Source organism: Rhinolophus hipposideros, assembly GCF_964194185.1.
Source record: "Rhinolophus hipposideros genome assembly, chromosome: 7".
Lineage (NCBI taxonomy): Eukaryota > Metazoa > Chordata > Mammalia > Chiroptera > Rhinolophidae > Rhinolophus > Rhinolophus hipposideros.
The window spans coordinates 19,282,442-19,296,538 of record NC_138053.1 but is presented as its reverse complement, the minus strand read 5'-3'; the positions used below and the strand labels follow the sequence as shown (position 1 = coordinate 19,296,538).

At 35.7% G+C, this 14,097-nt stretch overlaps 1 protein-coding gene across 2 annotated transcripts in view; it reads right to left on the bottom strand.

Annotated features, from left to right (window-relative positions):
• Positions 1 to 1,763: 1,763 nt before the first annotated feature.
• Positions 1,764 to 14,097, bottom strand: part of DTWD2 (DTW domain containing 2) — a 120,505-nt gene continuing 108,171 nt past the window's right edge. Inside the window, exons 5-6 of one of the 2 annotated variants that reach the window (XM_081052870.1) lie at positions 10,069 to 10,197; positions 1,764 to 4,172 (exon numbers count right to left, since the gene is read on the bottom strand). In XM_081052870.1, the coding sequence (XP_080908996.1) occupies positions 4,002 to 4,172; positions 10,069 to 10,197 (300 nt within the window). In that variant the 3' untranslated portion in view covers positions 1,764 to 4,001. The remainder of the gene's footprint in view (positions 4,173 to 10,068; positions 10,198 to 14,097) is intronic. The other variant, XM_081052871.1, reaches the window with a different exon arrangement.

Below are 14,097 nucleotides of genomic sequence, written 5' to 3'. Positions count from 1 at the left end.
TATAAATGAGCTAACTTGTTTTTAAATCCAAGAAAAGTCAACAGTAAAAGAGAGAAATCTAACTTTTAACATTTTAAAATTTTTTCTGCATAGTTTCCCCAAACATTCATTAGCTTTCTAATTATGATCAACATTAAAGCTTTTAATAAGGGTTTGCAATAAACTAATAAATAAGGATGAAAATGGTCAGAACTATCTACTGGTGTGTATATATATATATATATATATATATATATATATATATATATATATATGAAGCTTACTTTTAAATCTCATGTTTAGTTTTTCCTTACGTCCTATGACTGGACACAAGATGCTCTAGAAGTCATGAAGAATAAAACAAAGTCCCCTCTTCTTGCCAAAATATGTATTTAACTGTAGCAGATTTAAGTTAGATATAAATATATATTACATGCAAATCTCTTATTCTATACAAAATCTCAGGAAATATTTTACCAAGGATATGGGGGAAATTTATTCTCTAAAATTGAAAGTTTATGCCCACAAAAAGTTTTAAATAGACCTAGTTACAGAAATATGTTCTTGAAATTACAGTTGTATTATATTCTGCTTCAGTTATGTCATATGAAAACTTCAATAAAACTAGTCTATCAATAAACTGGTGCAATGAATACTGAAAATTTTAAACTTATCCACAATGATTACAAATACAAAAACATGTGCTATTTCAAATTAGGGCTACTACCCAGAGTAAATTATAGATTCAATGTAATCTCTATCAAAACACCAACAGCATTTTTCACAGAAATAGAACAATCCTAAAATCTATATGGAACAAAAGACCCCAAATAGCCAAAACAATTTTGAGAAAAAGAACAACGATGGGGGCATCAAGCTCCCTGACCTTGAACTATCTTACAAAGCTATAGTAATCAAAACCGTATGGTATCAGCATAAAAGCACACAGATCACCAGAACAGGAGAGAGCCCAGAAATAAACCCGTACAGACACGATCAATTAATTTACAACAAAAGAACCAAGAATATACAATGGATTGAAGGGACCCAAAATTTTGCCACCTTGAAGCTGGATTAGGAAATACTGATTTTCAGCTGTCTATTAAGAAACAAGCCTCAGAAAGAACCTTTAACCCTCTCCCATTTCCTGCCCAAGAGATGCAGACAGAGAAACCTGCTTTGGAAAGGAAGTCCTAGAACACTGCCTTAGCCTAATTTGAATTAAGTATGGAAAATAAGAGGACATTAGACAGGGCCCTGTTAGCTAGATATACCATGTCCCATTGTTTCTGAGTTGCCCAGCAAGAATTTGCCTGCCAAGTGTGTTCCATTCTTCTTCGAGTACTTGTAAATTACCCATTCTCACTTCTGAAATCTAATACCTCATCCTCTCCTTTCTCCTTTGTCCAAAAATGTCTTATATACCCAATGCTGCCTCACAGTCTGGAATTTTCATGGTTATGTGAATTCCCCATGTGCATGTATTTAAATTTTGATTTTTCCCCTGTTAATCTGTCTATCTTAATTTGATATTAGCCGAGCTAGAAGAACTTAGAAGGTGGGAGAAAAAGTATTTTTTTATCCCCACAGGGTAAAGGACAGTCTCTTCAATAAACAGTGTTGGGAAAATTGGACAGCCACATGCAAAAGAATAAAACTGGACCACCATCTTACACCAAATTAACTCAAAAATTACACAAAAATTAACTCAAAATGGAATAAAGACTTGAATGTAAGACGCGAAACCATAAAAATTCTAGAAGAACAGAGGCAGTACGCTCTTTGACATCAGTTTTGAAAATAATTTCTTTTTTTAATTGGACATTAAAAGTAAAGGCAAAAAAATAAAAAATAAGCAAGTAGGACTACATCAAACTATGAAGCTTCCGCACAGCAAAAAAACAAAAACATGAGGAAAAAAACCATCAATGAAAGGCAATTAACAGAATGGGAGAAAAATATTTGCAAATCATATACCTGATAAGGGGCTAATACCCAAAATATACAGAGAATTCATACAACTCAATAGCAAAACAAACAACAACAACAACAAAAAAAACAATCTGATTAAAAAATGGGCAGAAGACCTGAATAGGCATTTTTCCAAAGAGGACCTTCAAATGACTAATAGGTACATGAGAAGATGCTCAGTATCACTAACCATCAGAGAAATGCAAATCAAAATCACAATGACATTTTGTGATTTGTATTTGTAGAGTGATTTCTAACCTCATACTTGTTAGAATAGGTATTATCTAAAAGACAAAAAATAAGTGTTGGCAAGGATGTGGAGAAAAGGGAACACTTATACACTGTTGGTGGGAATGTAAATTGGTGCAGCCACTATGGAAAACAGTATAGAGGTTCCTTAAAATATTAAAAATAGAAATACCATATGATCCAGCAATTCCACTTCTGGGTATTTATCTGAAGAAAATGAAAATACTAACTCAAAAACATATGTGCACCCCCATGTTCATTACAGCACTATTTACAATAGCCAAGTTATGGAAACAATCTATGTGTCCATCAATAGATAGATGCATAAATAAAATGTGATATGCAAATATATACACACATACAATGAAATATTTTTCAGCCATAAAAAGAATAAAATTTTGCCATTTGTGACATGGATGGGCCTTGAGGGTATTGTGCTAAGTTGTGAAATAAGTCAAAGAAAGAAAGACAAACACCATATGATATCACTTATATGTGGAATTATTAAAAAACAAAAACAAAAAACAGCCCATAGATACACAGAACAGATTGGTGGTTGCCAGAGATGGGGGTTCAGGGTGGGCAAAACGGGTAAAGGGGGTCAAAAGGTAAAAACGTCCAGTTATAACATAAATGTAAGTCCTGGGAATGTGATGTACAGCATGGTGACTACAGTTAACAATACCGGACTGAATATTTGAAAGTTGCTATGAGTAAATCTAAAAGTTCTCACAAGAAAAAAAATGTAACTATGCATTGTGACTAATGTTAACTAGATGTACTGTGGCGATCATTTTGCAATATATAAATATCAAATCATTATGCTGTATATCTGAAACTAATATGTCAATTATACCTTAATAAAAAAAAATTAGGGTCCTTAATTGAACATTTAATGAATTAACTAAGTTCAAGTTTAGTCCCTAAAGAGAGTACTTACTTTCCTTATTCTGTTGTACTATTTTATAAAATATATAAGTTCAGTCTAAACTACTTATTATTTTCTTTTGTTACTTATTTCAAACTATAAATTCATGTACACTATTGCAAATTGATGTAGGTATCCTCTATTATAGATCTACACGTAATTATCTATGAAACATTAATGGAAACAATACTGTCCCAATCAGGCACAATTTCCTTCCACTTTATAAACATCTAAGCTAGCTCAGCAACTAATCACATTTTAGGTTATAGATCTGAAAAAATGTATTAGAGGCACATTTTTTAAAACAAACTCAGTAGAAAATTTTTCTTTTTACTGAGTCGGTGTAATTTTTTTTGTTTGCTTTTATGGCTATTTGTGTTATATCCTTCTTCTGGGCAAGTTTGGTATGCAACGCTTATTCTTTAGACAGTCAAAAAACACAGACTTGGGCCGGCCCGGTGACTCAGGCAGTTGGAGCTCCATGCTCCTAACTCCGAAGGCTGCCAGTTCGATTCCCATATGGGCCTGTGAGCTCTCAACCATAAGGTTGCCAGTTCGACACCCGCAAGGGATGGTGGGCTGCGCCCCCTGCAACTAGCAACTGGCAACTGGATCTGGAGTTGAGCTGCGCCCTCCACAACTAGGACTGAAAGGACAACTTGAAGCTGAACAGCACCCTCCACAACTAAGATTGAAAGGACAACAACTTGACTTGGAAAAAAAGTCCTGGAAGTACACACTGTTCCCCCAATAAAGTCCGTTCCCCTTCCCCAATTTAAAAAAAAAACAAACAACAACACAGACTTAAATTGTATGAAAAGTTAACCTGGTATTGTCAGTTGAAGACACCATAAATAGAACCTTAAGAACACTACTAAATTTTAACACTGTTCATTAACAGCTCCATTTTCCTGAGTTTGCGTTTGTTCTTTGGCATTGGCTTAGGATATAATCCATTTTTCAGAAGGTATTCCTTGCTGAGGCGAATTTGAGCACCGTGCTGAAGCTGGAAAGAGCATAAAGCTTGAAGAGGGCGAAGCAAAGTCTGTTAAGATAAAAACAAAAAACAAACAAAAAAACTAAAAAGAGTGTCTATGACAGTACTGATATTCTACCTAGATTATTTTTTCCTTCAGAAACAAGAATTACCTTTATTATTATGATTATTATTATCATCATCATCATAATCACTGGCTTTTAAGTATGAAAAGGTATAGGTACTCAAATAAATCCATGATACCTAAATAATTTATTTAAATTAATACCTTACATACCACTAAGTAACTCCAATAAAAAGACATAAATCTATTTTCCATATAGATAATAAAGTCTGAATTTAGTTTTATACATTAATATTTTCAAACACCACGAAAAAAATTGTTGTCATTATAATAATTTAATCTGTAACAAGCAGACTACAAGAGACCTTTACATAACGATTAGTTAATTCAGTTTCAAGCACTGGCTGATACAAGCTTCTTGCTACCTGACAATTTGATGATGGCAGTAATGGTAAGTGGTTTACTAATTCACACTAGTCTATGGACCAAATACAAGTTAGATATCCAGACTTTGGTACATTCAAAATAAATCTAACTGTATAGGTACTGTCTAAATGCAAATACCTAGAGGGTCAGCCATTTAACATAAACATGTGAGTGAACTTGGTGTACCCATAAGAAAACAGAATGTTGGAGTTTATAAAACAACTGGAGCATATGCTTTTCCTAAAGTTATTCAAATTAAAAAAATTAAATGAAAACACTATACCAGTGTTTTAAACATATTTTGAGTCAGATTCTTTCCTTGGACCTGAGAGACCTCTGATCGAAATTAAATCTTTTAAATAACAATAGCAACAAATTAACTAAGCAGAATGTTAAAAAAAAAAAAAGGAATAAAGGAAAGAAACTGATGGATTTAACTACAAAAATTTCACAATGTCTGTGAAAATTTATTCCCCCACATATATAACATAAGTGGTAGAAAGGGGCTTAATAGCTTTAATATACAATGAACTCTTACAAATTGTGGCAGTCATTGATAGTTGCTTCTTCATTTCTACTCTTTTCCTCCTTATTAAAAAAATCCAAAATTTTATTCAAGGTGGCAAAATGTCCAGCTAGGAATGTTACATTTGCTAATGACACAAGCTATCCAGTGAGATGTAAGTGAAGTCCTTGGGTGGGGGGTTTCAGAGATACTCTTTAAAACAGGACAGACTTAGGAGGCATAAGCTTTTACTCTTTCTTCTTGCCTGGAACATGATTGCTAGAGGTAGAAGAACTATCATGTGATTACAGGGCAATAAACATAAAGATTAAAACCAAATATATATGAGGATGAACTGAAAGACAGGAAAGATCTGGGGCTCTGATGTCCTTTTCAGGCTGCCTCCCCAGCCCTGGACTGCTCAGCTCAGCTTTCTAATTTACAGGAGGAAAAGAAACTCCTGTATGGTTCAACCACTACAGTAAGTGCTGTGTTACAGACAACCAAAAGTCATTCCTAACTGATATTCAACAACAGGAAAAAGACAAGCATCCTGGCAAAACTCTGCATGACATCACTGTAGAAAGCCCCTTAGGTATGTTCTCATCATTTCTTTTAGTATCTTCATTTCTTCAAACGAGAGAAAATGTGGAAACGACTACATATTACTTTACGGAGTCAACATAGTGGGCTGACTGGATTTTGAAACATCATGCCTAGGGAACATACCTAGGACTATATACAGAGACAATTGAAGGTTCTATTGCTGTCTTATGACATTTATTACATTCTTCATAGGCAGGAGAAATACGAATATTCCTATGGTTAAGGGCCTCCAACTTTTACCTCCTGAAGATAAGCGCCTATCAATTTTCTGAGATAATTAAAAGAATGAATTTTGGAGATAGACAGATGCAGATTAGATCCCTGCTCCATCTCTGCGGTAGTCACTAGGGCTATTCACGCATCCTTGGTACATGATCAGACTGCATTTTCTAGCCCCTTCTGAAGTTAGGATGGCCATGTAAGTTGCTTTGGTTAATAAAATGGAAGAATGAATAATGTGTGCCACCTCTGGACAGAAGCTTTAAAAGCTGTATAATGTGTATGACTCACCACCTTCCGTTACTCCCTCCTTCAAGAAAGTACAATGACATGTCTGGACATGCTTCCATCAACCTGGTTCCCTAAGTGACTGTAGTGAGCAGAAATCCCCCTGGCAACCCCACTGGACAGACAGCATGAGATAGACATAAACCTTTGTTGTGTTATGCCATTCTAATTTTGGAGTTTTACGTTACTGCAGCCTAACCTGGCCTATCCTGACTGATGCAATGACTTACTAGCTGTGTGTTCCCAGGTCAGTTATACAACCTCTTTGCCTCATTTTCATCATATGTAAAAATGAGGAAAATAACGTCTACTTTACAAAGTTATCATGGTACACTAAGATGATGCATTTAAAGTGTTTGGCTTGATAATAAGTGATAACATTTCTATATAAATAAATAACACTCTACATGAGGCAATGTGAGAAGCTGTATGAGAGATGGAACAGTTTAGAGGAACAAAGGAAATCCTCTATTTATGAAATAAGTTAGTTCCTAAAAGTTTATTTGGGGGAAAATCAGTTTCATAAATTCTTTTATCTGTAGAGCTTTCAAGGGACCATTATTGCCAACTACTGGTGTTGGGTAGAGCTAAGGCACTTAGGCTGTAGTTTCACTTCAAGTAGTTACAAAAGTTCATAAGACTGTGTAGATGCCTGACCACTGCACTGTACACCTGAAGCTGAAGCTGAATAGTATTGCATGTCAACTATAATCATGGGATATAGAGTACAGCATAGGGAATATAGTCAATGGAAGTTTAATAGCTAAATACAATGTCAGAGGGGTAATAGATGGGGTAGGAGGGCTATCACATTGTGGGGGTGTAAATGTCTATTACACTGTTTTGTATACCTGAAACTAGTATCAATCAATCAATCAATCCACAAAGAGACCAAAAAAAAAACAAACAACAACAACACTGCATTTAGCACCCTAAAAATAAACAATGTGAAAACGGAAAAAAAAAAAGAAAAAAGCTCATAAGGTAAAATTTCATAAGTAGAGAAGGGTCTATACTAAAAAGGATTTCCAAACACAAGGCTTCCAAGGTATAAAAAGCCCTGGTAAAGTAGTGGAATGAAAATTACTAACTTTTATATCAAAATGTTTCTCATTCTACTGGCAAGAATCAGAGGGGCAAGATAGGGCAAAAGGATGAACTATTCTTCAGTGCCTGATCTGAGGCAATTAACACACATTATCCCATTCAATTCTCACAACAATACTATGAGGTTATTTTTTTTTAATATTACAGATAAGAAAACAAGCATAAAGAGATTACATGAACTGCCCAGTGGCGAAAAGTGATGATGATTAAGTGAAGAAGTTTTCATTTAAACCTGCTTTAAAGCTCCTATCAAGCTACTTCCAAGTGTTTGAAAAACTGCTCAGGAATAAAGGATGAGAATGAATCAACAGGCTTTGAAGGCTATTCTATGCCAAGGTCTTTATTTTGAGGAGCCCTACCTCTAGAATGAAGCCAGCTGAAAAATTGCTACTCTCCTTCATTATCTTAAGGTTTTATGAGGATGCCATTAATAAATGGTTATTGGGGGGAGGGATCATATGCCTCCCGAGAAAAGAGAGAAAAACATCTATGCTCGGAGCCGAGAATAACTGTGTTTCTCACAGGAATATACCAATTTTTTTTATTATTATTATAGCTAGATTTGAACAGGCTAGACTGGGGTCCGCCCACTAGAATGTTAACTTTTGCCATCTGTAACAAGCAACTGGGGATGTTTCACAACGGATTTCTTCTGCTCATGCTCCCACCAACCATCTTATCAGCACCTCCCAAGTCACACGTCTGATTGTCAAACATCTTCTTCTTACTCCTGGCAACTTAGGATAGCTAGTACTTCTGGTGACAAAAGCAAACACAATGAAAACTCTGGAACCTCACTATTACTTTAGCATTTTATGTTCAATTTGATCCACAGACAATCTAAGCTGAAGAGACGAAGGGTCCTATCACCGTATCTTAAACTTTGCCTGTTGCTAGATATTATACTCAGAACATAGGACGGTGTCCTGCTATGATGGTATATTAATTAATCCTAGAATAATGTATCTTGTAAAACTGGGAAAGGGGGGAACAGTAGCAGCATTAGTAGTACAAACCCCACCCCAAACCCTAGCCCTATGATATTACAGCTACTATTATTAAACCACCACTACTACCAACATTAAAGCTTCTATTTATGATTGCACTAAAAATCCAATTCCAGTTGTGAGACTAAGAGATATAAAATAAGTCCACAGAGGATTCTTTTCAGAACCGAAAAGGAGAGGAAAGAAAGTTTTAAATCTATAGCAAAAAACATTGTATTTTTCCCTAAGGATTTGGACTTTTAATGGGTGTTAGGTCTGATGTTGGCTGATCCTAGAATCAGAGACTGTACGGAAAGCAAGCTTAAACAATAGCACTGGTTTTCATCTTTGAGATAGCTAAAAATAGTGTATTTTTTTTTTGTCAAGAACATACAGGAATGATGGTGAATAAATAATACAGAAACACAAGTATAAGGGTATATTAAGTGCTGATGGCCAGGTACATAGAAATAGGTGATAAGGTTGGAGGGGAGGGAGAAAAGTCTGAGAACACTCCCTGGTCTTTTGGGATAAGACTCTAGGGTCCCTCATGATTATTTTTTCCCTCAAAGGAGAGAGAACAGAGGAAGAGAAATTGCCTAGATCTAAAACAAAGTCTACTCACACAGGGACACACACACACACACACACACACACACACACACACAAGGCAACTCATGAAATCCTACTTCTTTCATCAAAAGAAGCGTCTCCAGCTCTGACATTTTCCGTGGCTTAAGGTAGGGGAGAAGAAAAGGCAATTCAGTGCTTGCTTCTGGCATTCTTTAAATCTCTTTGCTCTGGACGCCTTTTGTTCTTTTTCTTGGTTGCTAGTCCAGTTACTCTGACCTTAGCTTTTATCCATTATTGAAATTTCCTTCATGGCTAAGGCACACTCTTATAATAGTAACCACAGTGTATAATGAGGGAGAGAAAGAGGAGGGAATTATAAAACTTCATTTCATTATGTTCGTTATCCTCTGACTTTTCTTTCTGTGTTGTATTTATCAAAATTTTTCGGTGATTAAAAACCCCTAACAACGTAAATTTTATTTTGCTATTTTTTTTCTTTTGCAATATGTGCAAAGTTTCTTACATGTTCCAAAAGACTGAGATGTTAATGAGCACATTGAAGCATTATTCTTTACTGATTATTAATTACATCCAAAATCTCAGGCTTTCACATAAATTAAATAAAATGATGATTGCAGGTTGTAACCTTTTCATATTGTGCAGGCGTTTTTCTCAAAAACTTTATCTTTATTATACTCTAAGCATGGCTAATAAGATACACAGGAAGTTATGTACCTCCTCAAATAAAAGAACCAATGCAAAAAAAAATGTGTTTCTGTAAAATGTTCATCTTTTCATTAGAAAGGAAAAAATTGAGTACAAAAAAACACTAAATACAAGAAGAGAAATACAAAATATTAAAGAAAAATCTAGCCCCACAAAAAACTACTTAATGTTGTAATACATAAAAGCAATTTAGCATATTACAAATGCTGTTTGCACAGCTTAGAATGAATATTTAAATAATGCAATCTGGAATGCTAAACTAACACAGAAAAACACCAGAGGGGGAAAGAAGGTAATAAAAATACACAAATTTCTATCACAGAAACATTCTATTTGTCACTTGAGCTACAAATTTAACAAGCTATGCATTTCTAAATTTTCTAGATAAAATCTAACCAAACTCCTATTTTCAAAAACTACATAACCTCCCAAACACATACACACCTCTTGTATGTCATTATTTTTCTCCAAGATGGAAAGAGCAACAGCTGCACACTCCAGTGTAGAAAGGCACCTATTAGTTGGTTGTGTCCGAATTACATACTGACTACAAATGCTAGTTTTTAACTGTACCTGAAACCAAAAACAGAATAGAATGTAACTTTCGTTTTAAATTTAAAACTATAAAATCTATTATTTAAATACTAATTACTTTAATTTCCTTGTAAAATTGCCAGTTAAAAAATATTAACTGTATCGGTAACTTCTATTAATATCCTTTTGTTATTGTTAAAAAGAAGATACATTCACATATATAATATCTGACAAAGAAGGCATATAATGCGCATAAATTCCTACAGGTCAAAAACAGAAAGACTAATAACCCCCCTCCCAGTGAGTGAAAGAGTGAACAGACACTTCATAAAGAAGATACAAAAATGGCAAATAAGTACATGTAAAGTGCTCAACATGATTTAATGCAAATTAAAATCACTATGAGATAACGTTTCATACTCACCAGAACTGTTAAAATAAAAAAGACTAACACCATCAAATAGGGAGGATATGGAGCAAATGAAAAACTTCCATACACTATAGTGGGAGTGAAAATGGTTTAATTACTTTGGAGAATTGACATTTGGGTTTTTTTATTTTATGGTTTATTCTTCCATTATTTCCTAATATAAACTGATAGGTGTATGTCTGTATGGGTGTGAATGTGTATAAACACACAAAGACAAACACACATACACATAAAAACATATACATATGTGTGTCCTCTTTTTAGATAAAAAGTAGCATATTATACATATTTTTATCTATGAAAATAATATTTTAGCTGAGACCTAATGACTGAGACAAAGTCAATAAAAAACTCGAATGTCAACTTGACACCTATTTTAATTAATGAAATTCAAGTGATCTTACACTCATAAAACCATATCCTTAGCTCACATTCTGATCAGAATCACGTTTAAACATGTATGGGTAGATGAAAATTTCAGTTTTTACTCATAAAATACTTCAGCACGGGGATTGAAGACAGTGGTGTCTAAGTCTTAATACACAGCACTTTATTAAAGTCGGCTATTCTCTCTTAATTTCTAGAATCTCTAAAGTCCTATGACTCTCTCATTCCTTTACACCATTAAAACTCTCATCCATGGCATCTTGTCCCTCAGTCCTTTTCCTCCTGTTTCTCACGCAGTCCCATGATGAGAAAGAGGAAGAGAGGAGAGGAGAAAAAAAGGAGGAGAGAAGAATGGAGAGGGGAAGTGGGAGAGAGAAAGTGGGGGAGGGTGGGAGAGAGGGAAGCAAAGTGGGCACCATAAAAGATTCATTACAGAAAGTATCTGATTTTGGAATACACCCTTTAAAGCATATTTGACTAATAATGTTTTACATATGATCATATTAAAATTATTCCACATTTCTACCAATGGGAAATAGATGCAAGGAGGGAAATGGAGAAAAATAGTTGAGAAACATGTATAATGCTAAAAGAAAACCTGTGATTAGATAATTGTAAGAACAATTCATAATGTTGATTAACTGTAATTCCTAACAGCTTTGATATTTCATCAAATCAACTAGTAGAACACGGTACAGACAACTGCTGCTTCAATACTCAATTCCAAGACATCACTGGAGGAATTTATAATAAACATCTGATTACAACAAAATCGTTGGGAAACACAAAATTCACAGTAAATTTTGTTTACTGGAATAAATTTGATTTTTTTTTCTTATTTCAGGAGGAGTTTTGTTTCTTACTGTGGTTCACGTGGCTGTATGAAAACTCAGAATTTGAAATTTATCATGTTACAAGTCTTTAGAATATCCTACACAAATCATCTCTCCAGGAATTATCCAGTGACCAGATACATTAAAAGAGTATATAACTAAGATCTGTCACATTATTAACATACATGTTATGAGAGCACGTTAATGTGATCTTCGCTAGCTCCAGCTTTTATACTTACATACCATTTCTGCTTCATCACACAATTGATTCAATAAGTAAATGAGCAAGTGCAGAAACTCTATTGATCCATGTTTTTGAGAATCACATGCATCATAACAATGTGTCAGAAATTGCTATGTCTTCTTGAAAAACAGTTCAAGAAAACCCAAGGCAAAATTAATTATTCTAAGAAAGAAAACATAGCATATAATGAAGCACGGTGTATAAAAAGAGGTCTATTGAAAGACTGGATTATTATATCAAACGTGAAAATAATTAATCAATCTCAGGCAAGTCATTAATTTCTCAGTTCCTCCACACCAGTAAAAATCATACAGCTGGACTTAGGGAATTATATTATATTAGACCCAGTAGTATGTTACGTATATTATATTATATTATGTTACACTATATGATGTTATATTATACTAATTACATTATATTACATTAATATTATATAAGACCCAGTCTTATATTACAGTAAAATAAGACTGGGCCTTATATTAATATTTGCTCCAAAAAACACATTAGAGCTGAATGTCTGGCTAGGTCTTATCTTCAGGGAAATATGGTATTATCTCCATTTTACAGATCAGGAAATCAAAGCACACAGAGGTAGAGTAACCTATTCAAGGTTCCAAAATCACTTATGGCAGAACAGATATATGAATCTATAGTTTTATATGAGAGCATCACCAGGTTAATAATTAAATGGATGAACTCTTAGGCAAATCCCAACATATGAAACAAACAAACAAACAAAAAATAACTTTTCTGCTAGAAAGCAAGGCTGGGGCACCCCTGAAGAATTTTAGGGTTTTTCTGAACACAATTTTTAAAACAATGTTATAGGCTTCTGGTCAAGATGGCAGAGTAGGTAGATTCTGTGCTTGCCTCCTCTCACTACCACATCAACTTTACAACTAAACTACATAACAATTGAAGTCAAGCTGAACAGAAGTCCTATACCTAAGGATATACAGAAGAAGCCACATTGAGGCTACTATAGACGTGGAACAGGCTGCTCCCACACCCATATGTGACAATTAAAAATGGGGAGGGATATCTCACCTACAGAGGTTCCCCAGAGGAGCAAGGGGTCCCAGCCCCAGACCAGACTCCCAGCTCACAGCTCAGTGCCAGGGAGAAAACTGCCCACAACTCTGGCTTTGAAAACCAGTGAAGATTATAGCTGAGCGAGACAGAGGGTGGCTGGAGTCCCAGGTGCTCCTCTTAAAGGGACCACACACTGACTTACTTGCTGACAGAATCACTTGCTCTGAGCTCCAGTGCTGGGTCAGCAGCTCAAAAAGCGCCAGGGACATATGGGGAGGAACTGAATTGTCTGGCCTTAGGGTGAGGACTAGAGGGGCAGGTTTCTCCCAGATAGAAGTGCTGGCAGGAGCCACTGTTCCTTTGTTGAGACCTCCCCTTGTTCAGCACATAGCCGCAGGTGGCCACCATACCTAAGTCTCCATCAACCTGGCTAATACGGTTTGCCCAACCTGGTGATTCCCTGAGACCCTGTCTCACCCAACTTACAGGCCTATCCAAGTTGCTTCCAGTGTCTTTTCCATACAAACAGTCTGTCTTAGCTCTAAAAATCTCTCAAAGATTCACAAACCCCAAACAAGCAGCATCTGGTCTTGGCATTTCCTGTAGCTCTTGCTAAGCAGGCCTAAGTCCAGCACTAGCAGCAGCCAGCCTCAGTTTGCAGCTTAGCCTCTCCCTGGCACCTCCAAGCCCAACACAGCTGGCAACCATCCACAGATCACTCTGTAGCTCATATGAAGTGGCCTCAGGTAGGGTACAGGCAGCAGCTAATCTTGGCCTGCAATAGGGCCTCTCCCCAAAAACCCCAGAACCAACACACCCAGCAACCAGACCACAGCAGAGCAACACCCAACCTCCTCTACAAATGACATACTCACACCAAGGGCAGACTAGACAGACACCAGAACCCTGCTGAAGCAAATCCTGCTCTATAGGGTCAGTGTCTGTACAGCAGCTCCTCCAATGTAGTCACAACCAGTCCTCACAACCAATCGCCTGAAAGTCAATCCCTCACA